The sequence below is a fragment of the Sarcophilus harrisii genome, chromosome 6 (genome assembly GCF_902635505.1).
Source record: "Sarcophilus harrisii chromosome 6, mSarHar1.11, whole genome shotgun sequence".
Lineage (NCBI taxonomy): Eukaryota > Metazoa > Chordata > Mammalia > Dasyuromorphia > Dasyuridae > Sarcophilus > Sarcophilus harrisii.
The window spans coordinates 179,411,401-179,437,411 of record NC_045431.1 but is presented as its reverse complement, the minus strand read 5'-3'; the positions used below and the strand labels follow the sequence as shown (position 1 = coordinate 179,437,411).

The window sequence follows — 26,011 nt, the reverse complement described above, 5'->3', positions numbered from 1 at the left end:
ATGGGATCCTGGTTGGTGCCCGAAGACAGATAAGTGTGGCCTAGCCATGCCATTGACAAACAGGTCATTAAGAGTAACTCAAAGAGGAGCTACCAGGTTAGAGGGGTCCATAGGGGTGTAACACTTCCCACATTTAGTCATCTGAAATATAAATAAGAAAAGGAGTCTCCAAAGTTTGAGTCTGGAACCCTGTCCCTAGTTCATGGTCTTTCACAGGACATTTACTGAAATATATAATTTACTGTCTGACTTTAACATGATCTCATTCACTTATCCCTAAGTGGTTAATGTTGACATGGGACCTAACTAAAGGAATTTATTTCAGGTTTGTAGCCTGATTATAAGCAAATACCACCTGTCTTGTAGAAGGTGTGAGAGAGGGATTTTGCTGTCATTATTATTCTGCTTAAAGAGTCTGCATTCAACCTCTTTTTCCTCTGCATGGCAAACTCAAGTCTTGTGTGTGTATGTGTATGTGAAACAATTAAAAAATAACTCATTCTTATAAAAGATGAGGAAAATTCTTGGATGAATTATGGCCTTTATTGAGTTCTTGAAAGATAGTATAAAGGGCCACACTCTTGTGTACTGTCAGACACTAAATGGGTAATCAATTTATAAATGATCAAACCTATTTTAAGGGAGGAGGGAGCATGGGTCATGGGAAAGATTTCCCTGCTCCCTTAAAGCTCTAACATTTGATTCTTCTGTCAAAAACTCAGCTTCTATCCCTTTCCAGTGTCCATGTCATAGTAGCAAGCACCTGAGGCTAATTTTTCCAGGTTTTTTTTTTGTTGTTGTTATTTTGTTTTGTTTAGAGATTCTCTTCAAAATTGCTTACAAGGATAGGGATTATTCTCTGATTTAAAAAGAGTGATTTTATCTGATATCTGAAGATCAAAATGATGTCTTGATTCTTGAGTGTCTGTGGTGCTTCCCTTCAATTTATTAAGTGATTATTATTATATTAATTTAATTCGGCAAATTTTTTTTTATTAAGAAATACATGTGTGCCAGGAACTATGCTGGAAAAATATAACTGCCCCTGTCTGCAATGAGGTCATGTTCTACTCTAGGGAAACATGTACACAGAGAAGCAAATATACTAAATAAATGAAGCAAATACAAAATGATTTCAAGGGAAAATACTAATAAAAGGGAGACCAAGAAAGACTTCATGTAGAGTTGAAACCTGACCAGAGTCTTTGGCATTTAAGAAGTTTATCCTTCAATAATGGAAATAAACACATACAGATTGGAAGATGATGGAATAGGAGATGGGAATGGTACAAAGCAGAAGATCCCTAAAAGTTCTATGGTGAAATCTGAAAAGGGAGAAGTCATATTCACCTGCAGGAACAAGGATACTCAAGAAAGGATTCATGGAATAAATGACATGTGAATTGAGCCTTCTTGAAAGATGGGAGGGACTTGATCACTTGGAGATGAGAGGATGAGAGATTATGAAATTTCCTCATGATAATGGCAAACTAGAGGAAATTTCCTAGTAATGAAAACTATGATGTTATAAGTTCATTTGAGGCATAGGGAATAGTCAAAATTGGATAGGGAGGAAAGTGAGGGTGACAGAGAGAATACCAAGAAATCAAGGGATACATGATGAGAGAAAAACTGGCACTAGAAGAGTAAGCATGTGGGGAGATGGGAAATTGAAGAGTTTGTTGTCAGCCAGAGGAATCAAAGTAATTTATAGTAATTCTGAGCTAAGAATGTGAATTCTCCAGTGAATAGACAATAGAGATGAATGTTATGGGAGTTGTTATGGGAGATGATTTTGAAGAAAGTTGATGCTTTATACAATTATAGACTAATAAGATTAAAAATTAAAATAAAATGGATGAATAGTTACAAAAAATAAAATGTCCAAAGGAACAGAACAAGAAATACATACTTTAAGTAAACTGATCTCATAAAAACAAATTCACCAAGTCATAATTATATTCTCAAAGAGTGGGAAAGAAAAAGGGGGGAAGGCTCAGAAGGATTTAAAAGTGAATTCAATCAAATATTCAAATAAAAACCAATTCTAATTTTACATAAATCATTTGAAAAAAGGGATAGAATGAAAAAAAGGGTTAGAAACAAATTCTTTCTATGAGACACATGTGAAATCTGTAGCTAAACCAGGGAGAGATAAAGCAGAGGATAAAAAGGCATAGCAAAGTATCTTTATGAATACAAAGGCAAAAATATTGAATAAAATGTTGATAAAAAGGTTCTATAACATAACAAATTGATTATATACAAGGCCAAGTTGGATTTATACAAAAAGGTAGAATTGGTTCAACAATGGGAAAAAATTCCAAATAAAATCAACATAGGTTCCTTGATATTTGGTGATTTCAATGCAAAGCTGGGATAGGTGAGAATAGGAAGAAATATATGTTAAAGTATGACCCAGGAGAAAGGAGGAGAGAAACTAAAAGCATTGATTATATAGACATTTCACATGGCTATATTATGGACACTTTCTTTAGAAAAGGAATTCTTAGATATAATTGGGAAAACATTATTTCTCCACTCCCAGATTAGCATCAACTAATACTAAAAAGAATGAAATTGAATTCATTTTAACAGAGCATCAACTAATACTAAAAAGAATGAAATTGAATTCATTTTAACAGACCAGAAAAGATGTATTGCTGACATGTGAATTATTTCTAAGTCACCTAGCTTTCTATATCCAATGATCATATATTCATTTGTACTAAGGTCAGAATTTGTAAAATTAAAAAAAAAAACAACTAAAAGAATAAGTAAAAAGATATGGTGGACAAATAAAAAAGGATTCAATTTTGATTTATTTAAACAATTTATTAAAAAAACCCCAAAAATTGAGTAATTAATAGAATTGCCATCAATATTCACTATAATTTCACTTAGAAATTAAACCAATGTAACTTAACTACCAAAATAAGGAGACCAAAAGGACCAAATGAAGAAATATATAATTTATTTGCTAGATGAAGAGAGAGTTACAAAAGGCAATGTCATATCAAACTTAAGTGTTTGTTTGGAATGTTCGAGCTAGTTTTCTGGAGGTCCTTTGGATGGGCCTTGGTCTTTAGGTGGAGAAATGATGAATTCTCCAGGAGAAACAGGAAACAGGAGAACCACCAGGAGGATGGTCAAAAATGGAATGTCTCATTTCCAGTCCTTCTCAGCCCTTAATACTCTATTACAATTACATCATTACAGCATACTGATTATGTGTGAACTAGAGAATCATTACATCACCATGCTAAGTGCTAAGTATATGTGTACTAGAGAACCATCATCACATCAATTCCACTGAGTTAACAACTTATTTTAAATATTCTTGTTTCAAGTATGCTTCTCCAAAGTTCTGGCCCTCTACATTTGTATATAAATTCTTACAAAGGACAATGTCAGTCATGAATAGAGTCATCTCACAAATCAAAAAGAAGAAATAGAAAATAAAAACAACAGCAACAAAAACTAAAGAAAGCTTGGCAAGATATACAATCAAACAAATTCACTCCAGGAGTATTCTAAGATGAAAACAGAAAGAAAACTACAAACTGAAAAAAAAGAAAACATTTGCAAAAAGCCACTACCAACAAGCCATTTCAACCAATTTTCCTCCATCAAAGATAATAGAACTACCATACTTGAAACCTAATTTCACAGTCCCTGAGAAACTCAGATAGATGTAGAATTGGCACTAAAGAGAACAAATTTGTGAAAACTAGCCAAATTGGATCAAATATAAAGAAAAGATTGTGAAAGCATTGCAATTATAAAGACATTGAGGGATTAATTCATATAGTATATAAAGGAAGGAAAAATACCAAAGGAATGGGGATAGTGGTGGTGATGGAAATCTCAGACCTTATTAGTGCCATAAAAAAGAAAAAAAAGATGCTGTACAAAGGACAATGTCTACCAATCTAATATGACCACTCTTTCATCTATTCACAATCTTTATGAACATTATCTACATGTGAATTCAAAAAGATTAAAAGGAACAAACAAGCTTTCAGAAACAATATTCAATTATTATCTGGAAAATCATTGAAATATAGAGAATTTAAGACCCCATTAAGTTAATTTTTATTGAAAATGGGAGAAGGAAAAGCATTTGAATTGGCACAACAGTTTCACAAACTATTTTATGGTACCATGTTTCCTATCTATTCATCAAAACCATTGAGCATCCTTTGGAGAATCAATATGTGATTCATGAATTTAAAAAATTCTGGTATCTGAGGTTTAATATAAGTGGTTTCCTTTTTAAATCCTGTTTTATTTCCTGCATTTAAAAGCACAATTCTGATAAGTGATATCTGAATTTAACTACATTACTGAAAAACTAAAGGAACAGGGACAGAATGAAAGATTTAGTATTGAGACTCCAATTTAGATATAATAATAAGCATAATACAGGACCCAAGAATGTCAGAGCTGGAAGGAATCCCAAAGATCTTCTAAGTTCACTCTTTCTGTTTTCTAGAGGGGAAAACTGAGACAGAGAAAGAAAATAATTTATTCAAGTTTATTGGTCGGATGAGGCTCTTCATACTATGAAACACTGATACTCAAGAATAATGCCAGTGGATTAAGGATTACCTTTATTCCATAAGAGAGATAATTGTATTCAATTTTGGGATGAATTATTGTCCACTCCTAGCATGCACTTTTGCATGCACAGGTTTATGGGCATGCACACACACTTGCACACACACACATTCACAGTCACTCACCCACTCATGGTCTTGCTCTAGAAGGTATCCACCCAGTTAAATATCATAGGATGGCATTTCCAGAGATGATAACTAAGAGGAAAATCTTTTGAATGATTATCTGTCTCATTTAGGAAATCCTGCAATGTTCCATGTATTGATACAAACAGTATATGGAGGAAAAGACTGGGTTAGATTGTATGTGGTAAATTTTGAAATATTTTTAACGATGCCAAGTTTCTCCATAAAACACAGGATTATCTTTTTAAACACATTCTTCAGATGATACTATTTGCCTAAGAAACATGAACTACTCAGCACCCAAAAATTAAGGTAAATAGACCACAAAATGACAATGAATAGAGACGTGTAAAATGGGATAAATCATCAGTCTATCATTAATAAAAGAATACTTAGAGAAAGTGACATAAAATAGCAAGTTAGAGAGATGCACAAGCACAAGTGGAGTAAACTGATCATATTAAGAGAGTAAGAAATCCAAGAAAAAAGCAAGAAAAAACAATAAAGGGAAGAAAATATGCTTTTATTTGCACTTTGAGTCCATCAGCTCTATATCTAGAGGTGGGTAGCATGTCTCATCCTTTGAAATCCTTTAGAATATGTGTGAGTGAGTGATTGTGTTGATCAATCATCAATTCTTTCAAAGTTTATTAACTTTACAATATTTCTGTTACTATGTAGATTATGCTATTGCTGCTTACTTCACTTTGCATCAGTTTATTCAAATTTTTCAAGGTATGTTTAAAATAATTTTCATCATTTCTTACAGCACAATAATATTCCATCACATTCATATACCACAATTGGTTAAGCCCAAATTATCCCCCAATTTATATGCCTCCCTTAAGTTTCCAATTCTTTGCAATCACATTAAAAACCCTTCTGTTATTAATATTATTATAAATATGGTTGAAGGGGATGTGGGAAAACTGGGACACTAATGCATTCTTGGTGGAGTTATGAAATGATCCAACCATTCTGGAGAGCAATTTGGAGCTATGTCCAAAGAATTATAAAACTGTGCATACCTTGTGACCCAGCAGTGCCAATACTAGGTCTGTATTCCAAGAAAATCATAAAGGAGGGAAAAGGACCTACACATGCAAAAAGGTTTGTAGCAGCTCTTTTTTTGGTAGCAAAGAAATGGAAAATTAGTAGATGCCCATCAATTAGGAAATGGCTGAATAAATTGAGGTACATGAAGGTAATGGAATATTATTGCTCTATAAAAAAATGAACAAATTGATTTTAGAAAGGCCTGGAAAATTTACATGAACTGAAGCTGAGGAAAACAAGCAGAACCAGGAATATATTATACAGAGTAACAGTAAGATTGTGCAGTGATCAACTATGAAAGACTTGGTTCTTCTCAGTGGTTCAGTGATCCAAGGCAATTCCAATAAACCATGGATAGAAAATAACATCTGAATCCAAAAAAAAAAAAGAATTGTGGAGACTGAACATAAATCAACACATGCTATGCTCACTTCTTTTTTCTGTTCTTTTTTTCTTTCCTATGGTTTTTCCCTTTTGTTCTGATTTTTCTCTCCTAACATGATTCATAGAGAAATGTGTATTTAAAAAGTTAATATACATGTATAACCAGAAAAAATAAAACAACTAAAATTTTATTATAATATGAATTTTTTTTCTCTTTTCAAGAAAAGTTTTCTTTGGGCTATAGACATGGTAGTAGTATTTCTGGGTGAAAGGGTATGCATAATTTTGTAGTTTTTTTGGGCATAGTCCCATATTGTTCTCCAGAATGGTCAGACTAATTTGCAGTTCACCAACAGTGTTATTTTCCCACAGCCTCATTTAGCATTTTATTTTTTTGTCATCTTATTTTAGTCAGATGAGTATGGTTGTACCTGAAAAGTTGTTTTAATTTACATTTTTCTAATGATTAGTAATTTAGAGCATTTAGGGTTTAGTTTCCAGCATACATACCTTTACGAGAGAAAATGAAATACTCATGAATTGAGAACACAAGGGGAAAAAATCAGCAAATGATTTAATGTATTTCAAAACAAACACCAAGTGAAAAACTTGACAGAAAAATTAACAAAGAAAAATGAACAATAAAAAGCTGATCAGATAAAAACTGAAATCCATTTTAAAAAACCAATTAAATAGGTGATTCTTAAAAAAAAAAAAAAAGTAAAAGCAGCTAGATGGCGCAGTGGATATAACACCATCTCTGAAGTTAAAAATTCAAATCTGGTCTCAGACACTTAACACTTGCTAGCTGTGTGGCCCTGGGCAAGTCACTTAACCCCAACTGCCTCAGCAGATAACTAACTAAACTAACTAAAAGAGATAAGAAAGCCAAATTACCAAAAGCTAAAGAAAAATACAATGATGGCTCACTTTGATGGAAAGAAGTTTGCACAAGACAAAATATAAGATTTACTTCAAGTACAGGTTCTGTTAGTTAGGAGTGGTGAAACTATAGGTTAGTCTCTTCCCCTCTTAGGACCTCACCTGAAAAATGAAGATATTGGATTGCAAAATCTGTGAGGTCCCTTTTGGTGAGAAGATGCTATGAATTGAAAGGATAATTAAATTGTGGTCTAAAGAACATACCAAGAGGCTAATAGAAGGAGTACTTTTAAAGGTATGAAGGAAATATAATGAATAAGTTCAGAATTTTAGGATGAGAAAGGATTTAAGAAGTCATTGTGTACAACCCTGACCAAGATAGGACTCCCTACCTAAATGCCACTTCTTATTTTTTTTTTAAAATAGATGAATTATTATTTAATCTGATTTATAAAAAAAATAAAGAAAACCAAATTACCAGTATCGAAATGGAAAGAAATGGCTTCCCAACTAATGGAGAAGAAATAAATTATTAGAAATTGTTTTACTCAATTATATGCCAATAAAAATGACTAACCAAATGAAATAAATATTTACAAAAACATAAATGCCCAGATTAACAAAATAAATAGAAAGTGAAAATAACCCCCAGAACAAGCAATTGAATAATACACAAATGAATTCCCAAAGGGGGAAAATACAAAACCAGATGGTTTGCTAACAAATTCTAGCAAACATTTAAAGAATAATTAATTCTAGTACTACAAAAGCCTACAAAAGCTGTTAGGAAAAAAATGAAAAAAAAGAAGGGGTCCTACTCGATTCCTTCTATCATGCAAATATAGACTTATACACCTTCAGAAGGTTAAAACAGAAATAAAACTATAAACTGATATCATTATTGAATCAGTGCAAGAACTCTAAATAAAATGTTAGCAAGATTTCCTTAACATATCTCAATGTTACAAATATAATTAAATTAAATTTATATCAATAATGTGGAGTTATATTAGGAAATAGGAAAATTAGAAAAAAATATTAAAAAAAACTAGAAGTATAATTGACCACATTAATAGAGAGAACAATAAAAACCAATACATAAATAGAAAGCTTGTGACAAGATAAAATACCATTCCTTTTAAAATATTAGGATTTTTTCACAATATGGTAATTTATACAGATCTAAGATCAAGAAACAGCATTATCTGTAAAAAAATGATTACAAAAAAGAGGTCTTCTGAATAAGACCCACAGTAAAGCAAAGATTTCTATTATCAGTGTTACAGTTCAATATAGTGCTAGAAATGCTACCCAAAGCAATAAGAGAAGAAAAAGAAATGGAAGGAATAAGCATAGGTAAAGAGGACAACATTCCTCATCTTTGTGGATAGGAAGAAGGATATAGGCAAATGATAAGAGTCTGCATTATAAAGTAATTAGGGGGCTGGATCAATCAATAATCAATCTACAAATATTTATTAAATATCTGCTGTATCAGGCACTGTGCTAAGTATTAGTGATGCAAAAAGAAGGAAGAGCCAGTCTCTCAAGAAATATAATCTAATGAGGAAGACAACAAGTAAACAAATATAGACAAATTTACAGACTAATTTGGAATTAACAGAGGAAAGCCACTGAAATTAAGATGAGTTGGGAGTAAGGTGCCAAAAAGATTGGAAAGGTAGGAGGGCAAGTTGTAAGGGGAAACTTTGTGTTTGATCCTGAAATAGCCACTAGAATTTATTAAGTGGGGGAAGAACATGATCTGACCTGCATTTTAGGAAAATAATTCTAGGGACTGAATAGAGAATGAAGGGTTTGGAGATATTCAAGGCAGGCAGACCCATGCTTAGCTATTGCAATCACTAAGAGATGAGAAAAGAAAGTATATGGAGAGATGTTGGAAAGGTGAAATCAACAGCTTGGATGTGAAGACTGAGAGATAGTATAGAAACTAGGATGGCTCTCAGTCTGAGGGAGTGTTGCCATCTATAATAGAAAATATAGGAGGATGGAGGGTTTAGGGGAAAGAATAATAAGTTCTGTTAACATCGAGTTTATAATGTTTACTGGACATGCAGTTTGAGATGAGTGAAAGGTAATTGGAGATGCAACATTGTGGGTCAGCAGAGAGATGGGGATTGGTAGAGTTAAGAATCACTAGCATAGAGATGTTAAATTAATGGGAGTCGATGAGATCACCAAGTGAAATATTGTAGAGGGAAAACAGATGAGAGCTCAGGACAGAACCCTAAGGCATGCCTACAGTTAAAAGGCATCTAGAGAAGATCCAGCAAAGGAAATAGTCATAGAGTAGAAGGAAAACCAGGAGAGAAGGTGTCCTGAAAACCTAGAGGGAAAGAGTATCAAGAAAAAGAGAATGATCAACAATGTCAAAAAAATACAGAGAGATATGGATAATGAAGATTATGAAAGAATCATTGGATTTGGCAATGAAGAAACCATTAGTAACTTTGGAGAGAGAGGTTTGGGGGGAATGATAAGATTGGAAGCCAGATTACAAGGGGTTATTCTTGTTTATCTTTCATTTTTGAAGAGTTCCAATGACATCACAGATGACATCTTGATATGTGTGTGAATTGGTTTTAAGTGAGGCAGAGTTGTACAAAGTGGTCAGCTTCTTTCTAATTCAGTAGTAGGATAAAAGTTAAGACAGCAATGACTAGGGATGCAGTGGATGACTTAGAGTCTTTGATATCTGTCAAGCTCTAAGTGCTCTATAATACCTGTTTCAGCTGCCTTCATGGGCTTTAGAACAAACTGTTCTAATTTGCCCATTCTGCTGGAGGAAGCCTTCACTTGCATGTTCAGAGAGGACTAGCCCCTTGGATGTGAGAGCTTGTTGAGTCCTTTACAGGGCAGCTCATTCACCTTTGGTGTCCACCTGTCACCCAACTCTCACCTGTGGCTCCAAGAAACTACAGCATGTGCCCTAATCATACCCGCAATCCACAATGGTTTCATCATGGCAGGTGGACTAACCCAGAGGCTCCAAATCTATCCATGAGTTAGGGGAATGTCTACCCCAAGCATATGAAGATTATAAAGAGTTAAGAGAATGAAAAGAAAGGACGTGGAGGTACTATGGCAGATGAGGATTGTAGTTTTTTTGAGTTCAGCTACAGAAGGCAGAAGAGATATAGGATAATAGTGGGGATGGCAGGATTAAGTGAGTGTATTTGCAAGATGGGGACGCAAGGGCATGTTTGTAGATAGTAGAAAATGAGCCAACATATAGGGAGTGATTAAAAAAAGTGAAACAGTGGGGCTGACAGAGGGGACAATCTGTTGGAGGAGATAAGATGGAATGGGATCACTTCAACAATCAGAGGAGTGGGCCATGATAAGGAATGAGGCTACCTCATTATTTGGAGTTCCCAAAACAAATGAAGATGAATTATAGACTAGAGGATCTATAAAACAAAAACACAAGCATGTGGGTTTCACTGTATGTGAACATGTAGCCATATATCATGGGAATCTAGCTTCTTTATTGGGAGTTTTTTGTGAATGTACTCCTTGCTCAGAGTACAAAATTGAAATTTCTTAATGATCAGAATTGTATGCTATGTCCTAAGACTATCTATGTATCTATGTATATACATATACACTTATGTTCTAATATATACATACATGCACATACACACATATATGTTCTAATTGTTCATTCCTCTTCTTTAGACTGCTAGGTCCCTTCAAAGTTCAGATCAAGTGTCATTAGTTATGGGGGAAAGGAATAAACATTTATTAATGACTTACTATGTGCCAGGCACATAAAGTCTTACATATAGACCTTCCTGATACCCTAAGTTCCGGATACCTCCCATATTCCTTCACAGACAAGTATTTTACATATTATTTATTTTGTGCATTCCTTGCTTTCTCTTTTTTGTGCATTCTCATGTTTTCTCTTATGTCTTGCTCACTTTAAGGAGAATCTAAGCACCCTGAGAAGGGGAGGGTTCTTTGTTGTTTTTTCTTTTGCAATTTTAGTCCTAAGAGGCCTACATACTATACGTATGTGTATGTAACAGATGCTTTAGCTGGATTTAGATGGATTTTAAAGCTATATCTGGATGATTTAATAGCAACCATCCCTCCCCCCCAAAAAACCCCAACAAAAAATAAAACCCCAAACCAAAATCATCCTTCATTCAATTATAGATGATGGTCAGGACACATAATTTGCATTCCTGTAAGCTGCATTTTAAGGAACAATGTGGAAGGTAGAAGCAAGTTTGGCCTTTGAGAAATTTTAAATCAATCATAAGTTTGGATAGATGGGGAAAACTACTTAAATGGGGTCATGAATAGGGGCCAGACAGAGAGAATTGCCTGGATCTCTGCTGGAGTGCCAATGTGGTCCATGTGTAAAAGGTAAAAGAGATCAAACACAGATCTTTTTTGCTGAAGTTAATTTTAGTATCATTCAATGTGCCAGCCAATAAATCTTCTTAGGACAATCAACTGTCAGCAGCTCATTCACCAACACACCATTGTGAGAACAGCCTTGGGAATGTAGAGATTTGAAAGAGATGAGTGATTAGGAGAAGAGTTGCCTTATAACTCATAGGCAAGCCTCATCAATCACATGGCTACAATTTCTCCCACACTGATTGCATGCCTAATGCCAGTGCCCTCTTATCTACACATCCACTGATGCACAGCCTGGACTCAAGGAGTCATGGAAATACAAAACCCCCAAAATAGCATAGCTCCCACATCTCCAGTACATGAAAGACATTTCTGTTAAAACACAGACACAAAATCTCTTGAGTATGTTTGATTTCAAATAGAAAATAGTGGGTAAAGAATTACTATTAGGCTTTATCTTTTGGGAAAAGAGAAATATATTTATATTAGAACTTTTGATTGTTAGTTTAAAACCATCTGTGACAGATTATAAATGTTAATCACTCTGAAACCCTGACCACTGATGAATTCAGAGGGGAACTGATCTTTTCTATCAAAGTGCTTGGCACATAGAAAGTACTGAATAAGTGAGTTTCCATTCATTCATTCATTTGTTCATTCAATCAAAGTACAGCTTTTTTGCCCAGGACATATATACTGAATATACTCAGTTATCTATACCTATATCTATATATCTATAGGCATATAGATATATAGATATAGACTTCAGAACACACAAAAGTCAACAAGAAAAGACTGGTTTCTTCATATGTGCCATCTCTGATTTTATATGGTTTCCTTACCAAGATCTAGGTGTGGATTTTCAAATGAAAAAATATATTTCCTTGTGATTGAGACTTGAGGGTATGCATATGGGGAAGAGGATGGGGCCTGAAACATCAAGCCCAGTAAAGATGCCTGCAGGGATGAGGATTTTAAATTTTGTTTTGCATTTTGTTTTGTTATTCATGGAGAAGAGAAATTTGACATAATTTTCATACAGGCAGAAGGGGACTAATCAGACTCTGTTTAAAAGATTTTGCAGTGTCTTAGGACCAACCTCAGTGAATTCTTTCTACTAGGACTCACTTGGAGGGTCACATTAACCTGCCTGTCTTTTTTTATAACTGACAGGGACAACATAACTCATAATCTCTCCCTAGCTCCTCTGTCAGCACAGCTTTCACATGTTGCTATGGACAGGATTCTGCTTGTTTTCATTTGACTGCTTGACTGGGAAATAGGCTTCAAACAACATCCATCAGCCTCACCAGGAAAGTAGGATTATATTAGCTTCCCTCATGATTCTGTGAGAGATGTTTGCTGGGAAGAACCAAAGGAGTCCCAAATAGAAAGAAGAGGAAGGGGAACTTCTTCAGGGCATGAAGGTATAGGCAGATTAAGAAACAGAGGATGAAGACAATAAAATATTGTGAACTCAAAAAACAAGAGGAAAGGGGTAGAAAGAAGAAAAATTCTCAAAGTAGAAAAAGTAGATTTTAGAGTGGTTAGGTAAATAATGTCAATTTTATTAGTCTTAGGCATGAGTAAAAAGTGTCATCTGCCAAATGGATGAGAATCAAGATTTATTGACTCTTTCAATAGAAATATCATCCTGGGTTGGGATTAGGGGAAGAGAACACATGTGGAAAATGGAATTATGGCCAGTGGAGAATAAGATAAGTCAGCTGCCAGGGGCATTCCATTTAGTTGCATTCAGACAGTATGTTTTGCAGAAATAGATTAAAAAGGGTAGAGATGGAAACTAAAAGAGCCATTGGATTATCACACCATCTCTATATATATCTAGTATGTGAAACAGAACAGAATGTTGTTAGTTCCTTGTCTAATAAGATAGGATGGGAAAGGATAGAAAACTGTATGCAGTCTTTATGAAGAAAGGAGGCATAATCATACAAATAGATCAAAAGAGGAAATGGAGAAAACATTGAGTGTGTGTGTGTGTGTGTGTATGTATGTGTGTGTGCGTGTATGTGTGTGTGTGAAGACTAAAGGAAAATAACAGTGTCAGACTCACTGTAGATGGTATTTAAAAAAACAAAAAAAGGAAGAAGAATACTAGAGAAGGAAAACCAAAGAGAACAAAGGGGAGGAAGAAAAAATATAAGTAGTTTAAGGTAAAAAAATAGAATTCAAAGGAAATCTTGCAGAACATAGAACTATACAGTGAAAGTACAATTTAAAATCATAATATATAATACAAAAAGCAGAATAACAGAAATACAATGACATCTATCCCACAGAGACATGAGAGAAAAGAATTGAGATTGATATTTTAGGATCAGGAATAAAGTCTTAATGTCTCTGCATCTCTAGTGACCAAATAGTGACTTAAAAATAGTTGCTGAATTGAACTGAATTGTATGAATAGAGTGTTACTTATGAACCAATTGGCCTCAATGCTCTTTATACTGATCCACCTGGACAAAGAAAATTAAAGAAGCACGCTTTGATGGTACAAACAAAAAGATATTGGAACATTCTAAGTTTAGGGTTATCACTTGGAATACATATATTGGGGAGGGAAGATTCACAAATTAACATGCTTGCTCACTGAGAAGAAAAATTGCTATTTAAACACAGAGGGAAAAGTCTCAATGGGATTGAATTACATGGGGTTAATCATACTGACCATTAATTTCATTGAAATAATTGATGGCACTTTGTATTATAAATCAGCAAGCATCTTTTGAAAGCACTTATTATGTAACATGAATTATGCTTGGCCCTGGGTATACTTTGGTGAAAACAGCAATTCATTTTCTTGAGATGCATAACCAGAACTGAGGACTGCAATACATACCAAGAAGGTAAGTACGAAGAGTGCAAAATACAGTATTGAGAAGGAGAGAGTGGTCTTTTGGGGGAATAAGAAAGGTCTTGTATTGGAGGAAGCACTAGATTGTACTTTGATAGAAACTTGCAATTCAATGAAGTAGAAGCGACAGACCAGGGTATTCTGCATGTATCTTAGAGTGGGATGCTATGCTGCTTCTGATGCTCAGCATAGAGCTCAAATGATGTGGAAATAACGCTGATTGTAGCACAGAAAGTATTCTGACAGACACGCCAAACTCAGTAGAGAATGGAGCACTTAGCCCGGAACTTTCTGTTAAAATCACACCGGTACAACTTTCAGCTCAGGCTCATTTATTTGAACAAAACCATTCTCCAACTCTGGGCACTGTCCACATAACATCTCAAATCATGCAGATACATGTGTGTGTTAAAAGTTTTTTTTTTCCATGTGAGGAGATTAAACTCTCCATTACAAAGTGCTAGCACCTTAGTGAATAGCAACAAATATTCTCTTTATTTTTTCTCCCTGGTCTTTGCATTCCTTTGCATACCTGCATTCCAGGTAAACTGAAGAATAGAGACCTTATACTAGAAGATGGTAATCTAATTTATGAATCACAGAGCAATGAACCAATAGAACCTTGAATAGAGTGATTTCTCATCTGCGGAAATAGATTATTCATGACACTGCAGGGGTTCTGTTAGCATGGTCATACCTGAAAACTGATTTGTTGGGGGTGAGAGAAGTATGACAAGAGAAACTTTTATCTTTTTGTTGATTGATTTTTAGAATATAGCTCCTGCTAGCAGGGATTTTTTGGACTGTCTCTCCAGCATGTAGGGTAGCATCTGGCACATAGTAGATACTTTATCAATATTTATTGCTTGATTATTGATGTTTAAAAATTGAATGTTTTCAGTGTCTCTTGTAGAAAAAGGATGCCTATTAAAGTTTAAGATATAATCTACCAAGTTGAAGAATTTGCTCATTGCAAAGCACTTGGAAGAAGTTGTATCCCTGGAATTAGCTTAGAGATCACATTCCCTTCTTTTTTTGGTGATTCTTAGCTCTGATGTCCCACAATCACACATTCCCATGCTTAATGTGGTCCTTGGTTAACTTTAAGTAGGCCCTTAATATTTATTGACTTACTACTAATTGATACATCTAATTCCTACAATACAAGAAGAAGGGAGCACCACTCATTGCTTCTCTAAAAAGTGAACTTTGTTTAGTTGAAATATACAAAGTTTTTCCAAGTGTCATATTTTTACCTAATGGCAATTCAACACAATTGAATGCAACACACATTTTTTAATTACCCATAACATGCAAGGTACCATGCTATCAGAAAATGATTGTACATATTAGAAAAGCTAAGGAAAGTCATCCTTGCTATTAAAAAAACAAATAAACACCAAGCTAGCAAATGATTCTAACTACCTGTGAGGGGAAGGCATAGCTCTGACCGCATACATACCTTTCGGGAATGGATTTCTTTCACATACAATGGAAGTAGAAATTCAGATATACCTTCAAGTCGGATTCCTTCCTTGGTGACTCTCAGATTCCCCATCCCATCCTATAAGCAATGAAATATATTTCACTTTTAGAGATGACTACAGAATGAATATCCATCAACATAATTGCATGATAGTTGAAAGAAAGCATGGAGCTTAGATAATTCAGGACAGGATTAAGAGGAAAGAACAAATCTATGAATGAAAAATAGGCCATATTTCACATAGATAGAGAATTCCAGGGGGAAGTATACAGGATCAGAGGACCTGGGGCATTTTCTAGTCTCCATCAAGGATACAGCTATGTGCTTATAGAAAAATCAGGTAATGATAATTACCATCCAATTAAATGAGGGGATTAAAAAAAAGAGGTTATATCAATAATAGAAGCAAATCTTTTATGTAGAAAGCTAGTTGATAAGGTGGATAGGACATTGGGCATGAAGTCACGAAGACATGCATCGAAATTTTGCCTCAAACATTTACTCGCTGTGTAATTTTGGATAAGTCACTTAAACTCTAGTCTTCAGTTTATTTGTTATTAGAGTTGGAGTTGATAGTACCTAAGTTTCGTTCTAGCTTCAAATCTGTAATACACTGATCCTATGAGTGTTATGTGGAACCACAAGAAATCTAATTTTGCTGGACCAAAGATTGTGTGGAGGAGAGTGGTATAGAAAAAAAGATAGGCATAGTCAATCAGTATTTGTTAAGCATCTATTTTGTACTATGAAGCCAGATTGTGAAGGACTTTAAACGTCAAGTTGAATATTTTCTATTTGATCCTAAAAGTAATAGAAAACCTCAGTTTATTGACTAGAGGTGTGGCATCGATCTTTGCTTTAAGAATATCACTTTGGCATCTGTGTGGAGGTAGCAGAGAGAAGAAAGAGGAGAGATAGAGACAGAGAGAAAGAGAGACAGAGAGAGGAACAAAGAGAGAGGGAGGGAAGGAGAAGGAGGAGAAAGAGACAGAGAGAGAGAGAGAGAGAAAGAGAGAGAGAGAGAGGGAGGGGAAGGGAGAGGGAGGGAGAGAGGAGAAGAAACAAAAGAAAAAGCAGCAGCAGCAGAAGAAGAAGAAGAAGAGGAAAAGGAAGAGGAGGAAGAAGAAGAAAGGAGGGAGGGAGGGAGATAAAGGTAGGGAGGAAGAGGGAGGCAGAGAGAGACAGGGACAGAGAGAGGCAAAGAGAGACAGAAGTACACACAGAGAGATACAAAGACAGAAAAACAGAGACTCACAGAGAGAGACAGAAAGAGAGAGAGGAGGGGAGAGGAGAGGAAAGGAGAGGAGAGGGAGGGAAGGATGGAGGGAGAGAAGGAGGGATAGAGAGAGGGAGGGAGGAAAGATAAGAGAAGGGAAGGGAAGATAAGAAAAAAGAAAAGAAGTATTTGAGAAGGAAGTGAAAGGGGGAGGATAGAAGAAAAGAGAAAAGAAGGGGAAAGAAGAGGAAAGAGATTTCAGGGTGGCAGACAAATTAGGATCCTTGTACAATTTGTTGTTTAGTCATTTCCGTTATCTTTGACTCTTTATCACCCCATTTGAGGTGTTCTTGGCAAAGATTCTGGAATGGTTTGTCATTTCCTTCTCTAGCTTCTTCTACAGACAAGGAAACTGAGACAAACAGTTAAGTGACTTGCCCACAATCACATAGCTAATAAGCATCTGAAGCTGAATTTGAATTCAGCTATTCTTGACTGCAGGCCACTGTGCCACTTAATTGCCCATCCATAATAATCCAGACAAAAAATAGTGAGGGCTTGAATTAGAGTCATAGTTATTTGAGTAGAGAGAAGAGAATAGATTCCTTACAAATACTGCAGAGGTAGGATCAGCAAGAGGTAGAAACAGACTGAGATGTGGACTGAGGGAATGATGATTCAAGGATAAATCCTACACTGTCAAGCTGGATGACTGAAAGTATGGTGGTGCCCTTGACAAAGATAGGGGGATGTATTTGAGGAGCAAATAATGAGTTACATTTTAGACATATTGAATTTGAGAATTCTACAGGACATCCAATTCAAAATGCCCAATTTTGTAGATGCAGAACTGGAACTACAGAGAGAGACTAGGGCTGGCTAAAGAATCCTACAATCATCTGCATGGATATTCTAATTTCATCAGTGAAATTGATGATGGCTAAAGATAAAGCTATGGGGATGTAAAATATAGAGAAGTAGAGAAAAGGGAATTCATGGCTTCTCTTTTATCAGGAAAATACAAGGTGAGGTACTCTGCTAGGAGTGTCTGGGGAGGCACTTGAGAAAAGAAGACAGAACTTGTAATAGATGTAGTGGGGAATGAGAGAGGGTCTTAATTAGGAAGGTACATCAGTTAACATGTGACTGAAATGTCTCCTCCCTGAGCATTACCTAAGTGGGCACATGTAACCCAAGCAGTTTCCAGTATCTGACTACTCAAATGCTTTAAGATGTATGTTGTGGAGTTGCCATGGAAATGCCTCATCTTTGACCACTTTCATCCTCCTCTCTATTCCTGTCTTTGGAACCACACATAATAATAATGAGCCACCTGACTACAGAACTAGATGGAGGGTGCAAAGTACCCTCCTGATGACACCCTTGTGAGGAAGGTGGCAGGAGGATGCCATTTTTCATATTTTGAAGATGAGGAAACTGACTCAGAGAGCAGAAGAGACATGCCTAAAGTCACCTAGCAACTAAGAGACAGGATATTAGATCAGGAGTAGCTGGAAAACCATAGAAAAGCAGAACAAAAATTGATTTTCAATAAAAGATTCTTTAGAAGAATGGGTTTAATGCTTACAAAATCACAAAAGTGATAATATGGATATATATATAAAGTTGTTCAGTGGATTCCAGGTCTTCATAAGACTTAGTAGACACTAGCTTATCAGTATCTTTCCTAAATTAGAATCCAAAAATGAACTTTTGTTCTCCAGAAGTCATCTGCCCAAGACCCAGGAAAAGAAACCATTATTTTCTTTATCCAGGGGGAACTTATGCCCTTCCTAATGCAGTTCAAAATCCCATTAGCTTTTGGGGATGTTGCTCTTGCTGCCGAATCAGAGTGAGCTTATGGGTCATAAAACACCTTTATCCTTCCCCTCTCCCCCAATGCTGTGAAATCATATCTCCCCCATTCTGGGCTTATGAAATGGCTTTTTTGAAAGATTAAAGTTTACATTTGGCCCAAGAGTCTTTCATTTAGCTATCTTCTGATGATCATGACTTCAGGATATAATTGAATTCCTCCCCTTTCCTCCCCTGCAATTTGCATTCAGAGATGCTGAAGAGAATGAAGTAAAATTGCAGGCCCTTAGGTAGGACTAAAACAAGGGATCATAAAAGTAAAAAACGCAGATTTCTGTCCTGCTTCAAGGTGGATAAAGAAACAACAGAGTTCACAGAATCAAAGCTAGAGAACTGAATGGGGTTCTTTAAATTCCTGATTTGATATTTAGTTACCTTAGGTTTATTTATCTATTTCATGTTCCCTTTATTTCCTCTCCATCAGCTGTGAATTCTCCTTTTTTGTTCTAAATTGGAGAATTTACCTTTTAAAAAATATCAAATTAGCTAATGATTTCTTCCATTGTATTTTAATATTTGTTGAAAAAAGCTTTTAATTTTTTTTATAAATTCTATTTTCTATTTTTTACTTTCACTTCTTTTATTTATTTTTTCTTTGCAGAATTTCTCACTTTGTGGTTCATTAGGTTTTTTATTTGATGCTTACTGTATCACTTATGTGTATATCATATAATATATGTGTATATTTCCACTACAATCCAATTAATTGATCTGTTTGCTCTTTCTTTTGTTAATAAAAATGATTAGAAATATTACATTTCCCTTTAGGACTATTTTGGCTACATCTCAAAAGCTTAAATGTGTCATTTCACTATTGTCACTTTCTATAATAAGATTATCTAAGGTTTTTATAATTTGTTCTTTCACCTATACTTTTTTTAAAAAAATATTGAGGGTTAGAAAATCATCAGCATATGAATGCTAGCTAATACAAAGAAAGCTAGAACAAGGGAATTCTATCAGGAATTATAACTTCTACTGACAGTTTGTTTCTTTTAATATGCATTCAATTTTCATGTGATAGTACCAACATTGCCATTATTGTGTACCCGTCTGATCTTTCTTGTCTCTTCTGAAAGTTTTAAAATGTTTAATTGATTCCTCTCCTTTTTTTCATCATTATTCCTAGCCTTTCACATTCCTGTCCCTACCCTTGTAACCAAAATAAAATCAAGCAAAATTGATTTCAATTATGATTATGCCTGGAAATGAATATCTCATTTTGAACTGAGTCCCTCATCTTTCCACCATGCTTCAGAATGACTCTTCTGGGGTTGTGGTCATTGCATTGGCCAGAGTTCGTATGATTTTTGATGTTGCTTTCCTTTACAAGATTAGGGCCTTTGAACATATAAACAGTCTCCTTGGTTCTGCTCACTTCATTCTGCATCAGTTCATATAAACAGTCTCAGTTTTCTCTGAATCAATCTGTTTCATCACTTGTGGCATAATAGCTATTGTATATATGTACTCTTAATTTATTTAGCTGTTCCACAATTGATAAGCACTCCTTTATTTCTAGTTGAGACTGCCAGACTGCCAGAGGAGACTGGGTCAAACTATGACAGACACAGACTGTGTAAGAGAAAATAAAGATGTTGGACTCTATTCTTGTCCATTCTCTTGGTGTCTATCCTGCTGAGACCAGGGCCCATCCGAAGGACCTCCAGAAAGCTAGTCCAAACATTATAGTCCTCTATTCGCTCTTCTGTTTGCTCTGCTTGTTCCTCATACACTCCATTTCCCAATTCCATGCATTTTCACTGTGCTGTTCTCCATGTCTGGGTTGCTCCCTGTTCCTTTTTTTTTTTTTTTTGTCTCAGTTTCTTTGATCTCTTTTAAAATTCATTCCAAATCCCCATTTCTACCTGAGGCCTTTACCCCCTTCCACCCCATGCTAACCCTTTGACATTACCATCTGTTTAGACTACATATATTTTGAATGTTCATGTGCATAGTTGTGTGTGTAGAATATCACTTCCATTAGACTGAGATCCTAGAGGACAAAGACTATGTTTTTTTTTTTGTTGTTGTTTTGTTTTTGTTTTTGTTTTTTACTTTATTTGAATCCACAATGCTTAGCCCAGTGCCTGGCACATGGAAAACACTTTAAAAATGCTCATCAACTGATTGATTCAAGGAGCATAGTTCTGATTTTCTTTGTATAATCACTGCACAAAATCTTAGTTTTACCAATAGTGCATTAGTCTATCTTGTCCAGCTTTCAAAAGTAACCAATTTTTTGTACTTTTTATGACTTTAAGGTAGAACATCAGAGTTCTTTTAATTTATATTTATTTCTATAATTTTTATATAATTGTTGAAAGTATGAAATTCTTTCCCCTTGATAATTGTCTGTTTTCAAATGTAATATGTCTAATATTTATCTTTCCCTTCCTTTTCCAAACTTCCCTTATTTCCATCAAAAGGACTAACATCTTTGCTGTTTCCTTTGTTCATAACCTGGATTCCCTACTCTCAGTCAGTTGCTACATTTATTGTTCCTACCTCTACAACATTTCTTCTTCTAACTTCCATCTATCTCTTCTTCACTCACACAGAGACCACCCTGGGTCTGAACCTCATTACCTCTCTCTTGGATGATTGGAACAGCCACCTTGTTGGAATCCCTGTCTCAGAACCCTCCCATTACAATCTATCCTATATACTATTGCCAAAGTAATTTTCCTTAAACACGGATCTGACCATATTGCACCACTAACCAATAAACTCTACTGGCCCCCTGCTGCTTCTAGGATAATATAGAAATTTCTCTGTTTAGAGTTTAAAGCCCTTCACAACCTGTTTCCAAGCTATCTTTCTGCCTCATTAGATATTATTCCTCCTACCACAGTCTATGATTCAGACAAATCATCCTCTCTCATCCTTCACACACGGCAGTCCATCTTTGATTTCTGTACCTTTGCTCTCCCTATCTCCCATGCCTAAACTCCTTATTTTTGTTTCATAGTGTCTTTCAATTTCTTAAAGAATAAGCTCAAGTGCTACTTTCTACATGAAGCTTTTTCCTAATCCTTTCCACTGCTAATGCCCACTGTCTCAAACTACCTGGTACATAACTATGTTGTGTTTATTTAGATTTATCCCTATATTTATACATTTACTGGTTTTTTTTCAACTTATAAAGGTAGAAATCATTTCATTCTTTGAGCTTTTACCTCTATGGCTTAGCAATGAATAAATCTGTGTTTTGATTGATGGATTCACATCCTGTAACTCTTTATTAGGAAGAGTTCCTGTTCTTATATCTTATACCAGTTCCATATATTTCTTAAATATCAGAGAAATTAACTGCAAAGCTTTCCCCTCCCCCCTCACCAAGCTATTTCCCTTCTAAATCTTACTACATTTATTTTATTTATGCACAATCTTTTCCAATTCTATATAACTAAAAATGTGTTATCTATTTGGACCTTATTATACTATATAATGTAACGTGTTGATTATGCTTGATTTTCACAGTAATTTTTCCTCTATTATTGAGTTTCTACCCTAGTAATTGGTACCTTTGTGTTTATAATACCATGTTCCATTGCTTCAGGATTTATATATATATATATATATATATAATCTATTTATCAATCTTTCTATTTAGAGAGTATCCAAAATTTTGATCATTACTGCTTTAAATTATTGAGATCTGATATGGCTAGCTTTTCCTTCCAACTTCAATTTTCAAAATAATTTTCCTTTGAGATTCTTGATCTTTAATTCCTCAAGATAAATTTTATTGCAATTTTATCTATATCTATAAAATAATCTTTTAGTAGTTTACTGGCATGGCACTGTATTTGCATATTAAATTAGGTAGTATTGTCATTTTTATTATTCTGAATATGATCAACATATTCAACTAAATTATTTGTCTTATTTATGTAAATAATATTTTAAAATTAAGTTTTATAATGCCAGTATATGTCTTTGTTATTTTATACCCCAAACACTTTATACATTTTATAGTAATTTAAATAGATTTATGTGTGGGATTTTATTGGCAATATACAAAAAGTCTGATGATATTTTGTGGGTTTAGTGGTTAGTGTTTCAATGATTTTTTTTTTGTTGAATCATTAATATTTTAAAAAAATAAAGCATCACAATATTGTCACACAAATGATAATTTTGTTTCTTTCATTATGCTTATTTAACCAATTTTGTTTTCCAGCTTTATTGCTATATTTTATATTTCTAGAATTATATTAAATAATAGTGATGACAATAAGCATCTTTATTTTTGCCTCTGATCTTATTGGGAAAATCTCTACAATTTCTCCATTAAAGTTGATATTGCTCCTAGTTTTAGAAAGACAACTGTTTACCATGCTAAAGGTCCATTTATGTCCATCCCCCAATCCTTGTTTTAAATTTAAACATCTGTACAGAATTGAAATTAATTATTTTTTGAGTGTTTGATGTAGTTACTGGCCTCTCTACTCATTTCCAATTGCTTCTGATCATCTTTTTATGTAATTCTGGATTAAATGGAGAGCTTAATCCTATGTATTTTAAAGGGTTTTTTTTATCATTGTCTTTTTTGGGTTATTTTAGTTAATTTTCTGGAGTTAATGTGGGATTACTGAGCTACTCTTCAATAACTAGAAATTGGAACCACATGTTTTTTAAGATTATATGATTTGATCTCAATTTACAAATGAATTTTTCTGAAAATTTCATTATCAACTTTAATTTTCATTGTGTAATATTTCTACTTGTAAGGTGTTCTTTTTAAAACTACCCTAGAACAGTTATTGTAAATGTGCCATGAAATGCTGAGAAACATATATATATATATATATATATATATATACACATATGTATATATAAACTGCTTTCAATTCTAATTCAGTGATCAACAGAGAACTAGTATATCTATAATTTTTTTCCTAAAAATTTATTTAGGTCCTTACTTTTGTTCTTATTTATTATTTTATTATATTTGTCTAGGTCTGAAAGGAACATATTGATCTTCCTAACTATTGTGGTTTTGTTCTTTATTTCACATTAACTGTGTGTGTGTGTGTGTGTGTATATATATATATATATATATATATATATATATAATATATATATATATATACACACACATATACATTACGTAAGTAATAACATTTGATATTTAATTATTCATGGTGACTTTAAAAATAATGAATTTTCTCTAAACTATGTACACTGATCATGCCTATGTCTATGATTGCTTCATCTATTATCTTAATTGTTAATTCTATTTTGTTGAAGTTGTCTGAAACTTAATAAATGTTGATCCAAACACTCCTTCCCCTCCACCAGAAATACATTTAAGTCTATATGCATCATAATATTTCAATTATATTTCTTGTAAACATGATCAATGGAGATGACTATATAAAGTGCCTCATAAACTTTAAAGCTCTATTAAATGATAGTCATGATTATTAAGTAATTTTTTTATTTTCAAAACATATGCATGGATAATTTTCAACATTCACTTTTGCAAAACCCTGTGTTCCAAATTTTTTTCCTTCTTTCCCCCTGCCCCCTCCCCTAGATGGCAAGTAATCCAATATATGTTAAACATGTTCAGTTCTTCTACATATATTTCCACAAATATCATGTTGCTCAAGAAAAATCAGATCAAAAAGGAAAAAAAATGAGAAAAAAAATAAAATGCAAGGAAACAACAACAAAAAAAATGAAAATACTATGTTATGCTCCACACTCAGTTCCCACAGTCCTCTCTCTGGGTGTAGATGGCTCTCTTTATCGCAAGATCATTGGAACTGGACCAAATCATCTCATTGTGGAAGAGAACCACGTCCATCAGAAATGATCATCATATAATCTTGTTGTTGCTGTGTACAATGATTTCCTGGTTTTGCTCATTTCACTTAACATCAGATCATGTAAGTCTCTCTAGACCTCTCTGAAATCATTCTGTTGATCCTTTCTTATAGAACAGATTATTAAGTAATATTGCCAGGTTCTGCACTGTGATTCATTTTGCTACCCTTTTCCATTTAATGGGTAAGTATTCCATTCATCTTTGCCCAGCTCAACCAGATACCTGGGGCTCTTTTGGCAGGGAGTAGCAGTGTGGACAAGATTTGATATACCAACCCCACATTAGATATATCATTGAAGAGATAAATTAAGACACAACTCCTAGCAAGGGACTCTTGGGTGCTAGCTATTTTCTCAGAATGCTGTTTATCCCTCTAGATTTTGTTCCTTTATCCTCTGGTACCTAAGATTTTTGTTCCAAATGCCTTACTGGGGACCCCAATTCTTAGTGGTTCTTCATTTGATTTTTCTTTTTTAATCTTACCCTTCCACCTCAGACAAGTTAAACATTGTCTGTATAGCTTTTCCAAATACTGTTGTTTATGTATGTTATGCTAGATATTTTCTATGATTTCTTATGTAAAATATTTATCACAGCAAATTGTGTAAATTAATAGAGAAAATTAATTCCCTGACTATTGGGGAAAATGTTAAGGCCTCTTTGTTCTGCCTCATCCCAGATATTTTTACAAAGAGAATAAATGGTTGGTAAGAAGATCAATAGGAACTTCACTAATCTTAAATGGAATGGTATTAAATGGAATGGAATATCCTCTTATGTAGCTGCTGTTCCATCTCTGTGGTGGAAATAGATCCATGCCTGAAGTCTTTACAGATCAGTGCAAACTTTCAGAAGTTATACTACCTAACATAGCCTTTGAAAGCTCAGAATCACATCTGCCAAGAGGAGCCACTGGACAAGCCAAGGCAGGTATTTGACCTAAGTGATACCAATCAAATGTGGATGATCTATTTCAGCATTTATCCTTTTAAATTTAAATTCTATTGCTGTTGTGATATTATTTTCATTTTTCTATATATTCTCTCCCTTCTCTCTTTCTCAGAGAAATATCTTTCTTATAATAGAGAATAAAAGAAGGGAAACCACACAATTTAACAAAAATAATCAATAAATCAACAAAATGTTTTCTTATGTGAAGAATTGACATCTCCATAGTTCCTGTAACTGAAAAGAAGGAAGGGATGTACATTTTCCATTATTCTTTTTTGGGACCAAGCTTGGACATTATTTTACA

The 26,011-nt window shown here is 34.3% G+C and overlaps 1 protein-coding gene across 5 annotated transcripts in view; it reads right to left on the bottom strand.

Moving 5' to 3' along the window:
* The window catches only part of SGCZ (sarcoglycan zeta), a 526,928-nt gene that overhangs the window by 40,295 nt on the left and 460,622 nt on the right, over positions 1-26,011 (bottom strand). For 3 of the 5 annotated variants that reach the window (XM_031943188.1, XM_031943190.1, XM_031943189.1), the window contains one exon: positions 15,803-15,904. The exons of the other annotated variants lie outside the window; for them this stretch is intronic. In XM_031943188.1, the coding sequence (XP_031799048.1) occupies positions 15,803-15,904 (102 nt within the window). The remainder of the gene's footprint in view (positions 1-15,802; positions 15,905-26,011) is intronic. 5 annotated transcript variants of the gene reach the window in all.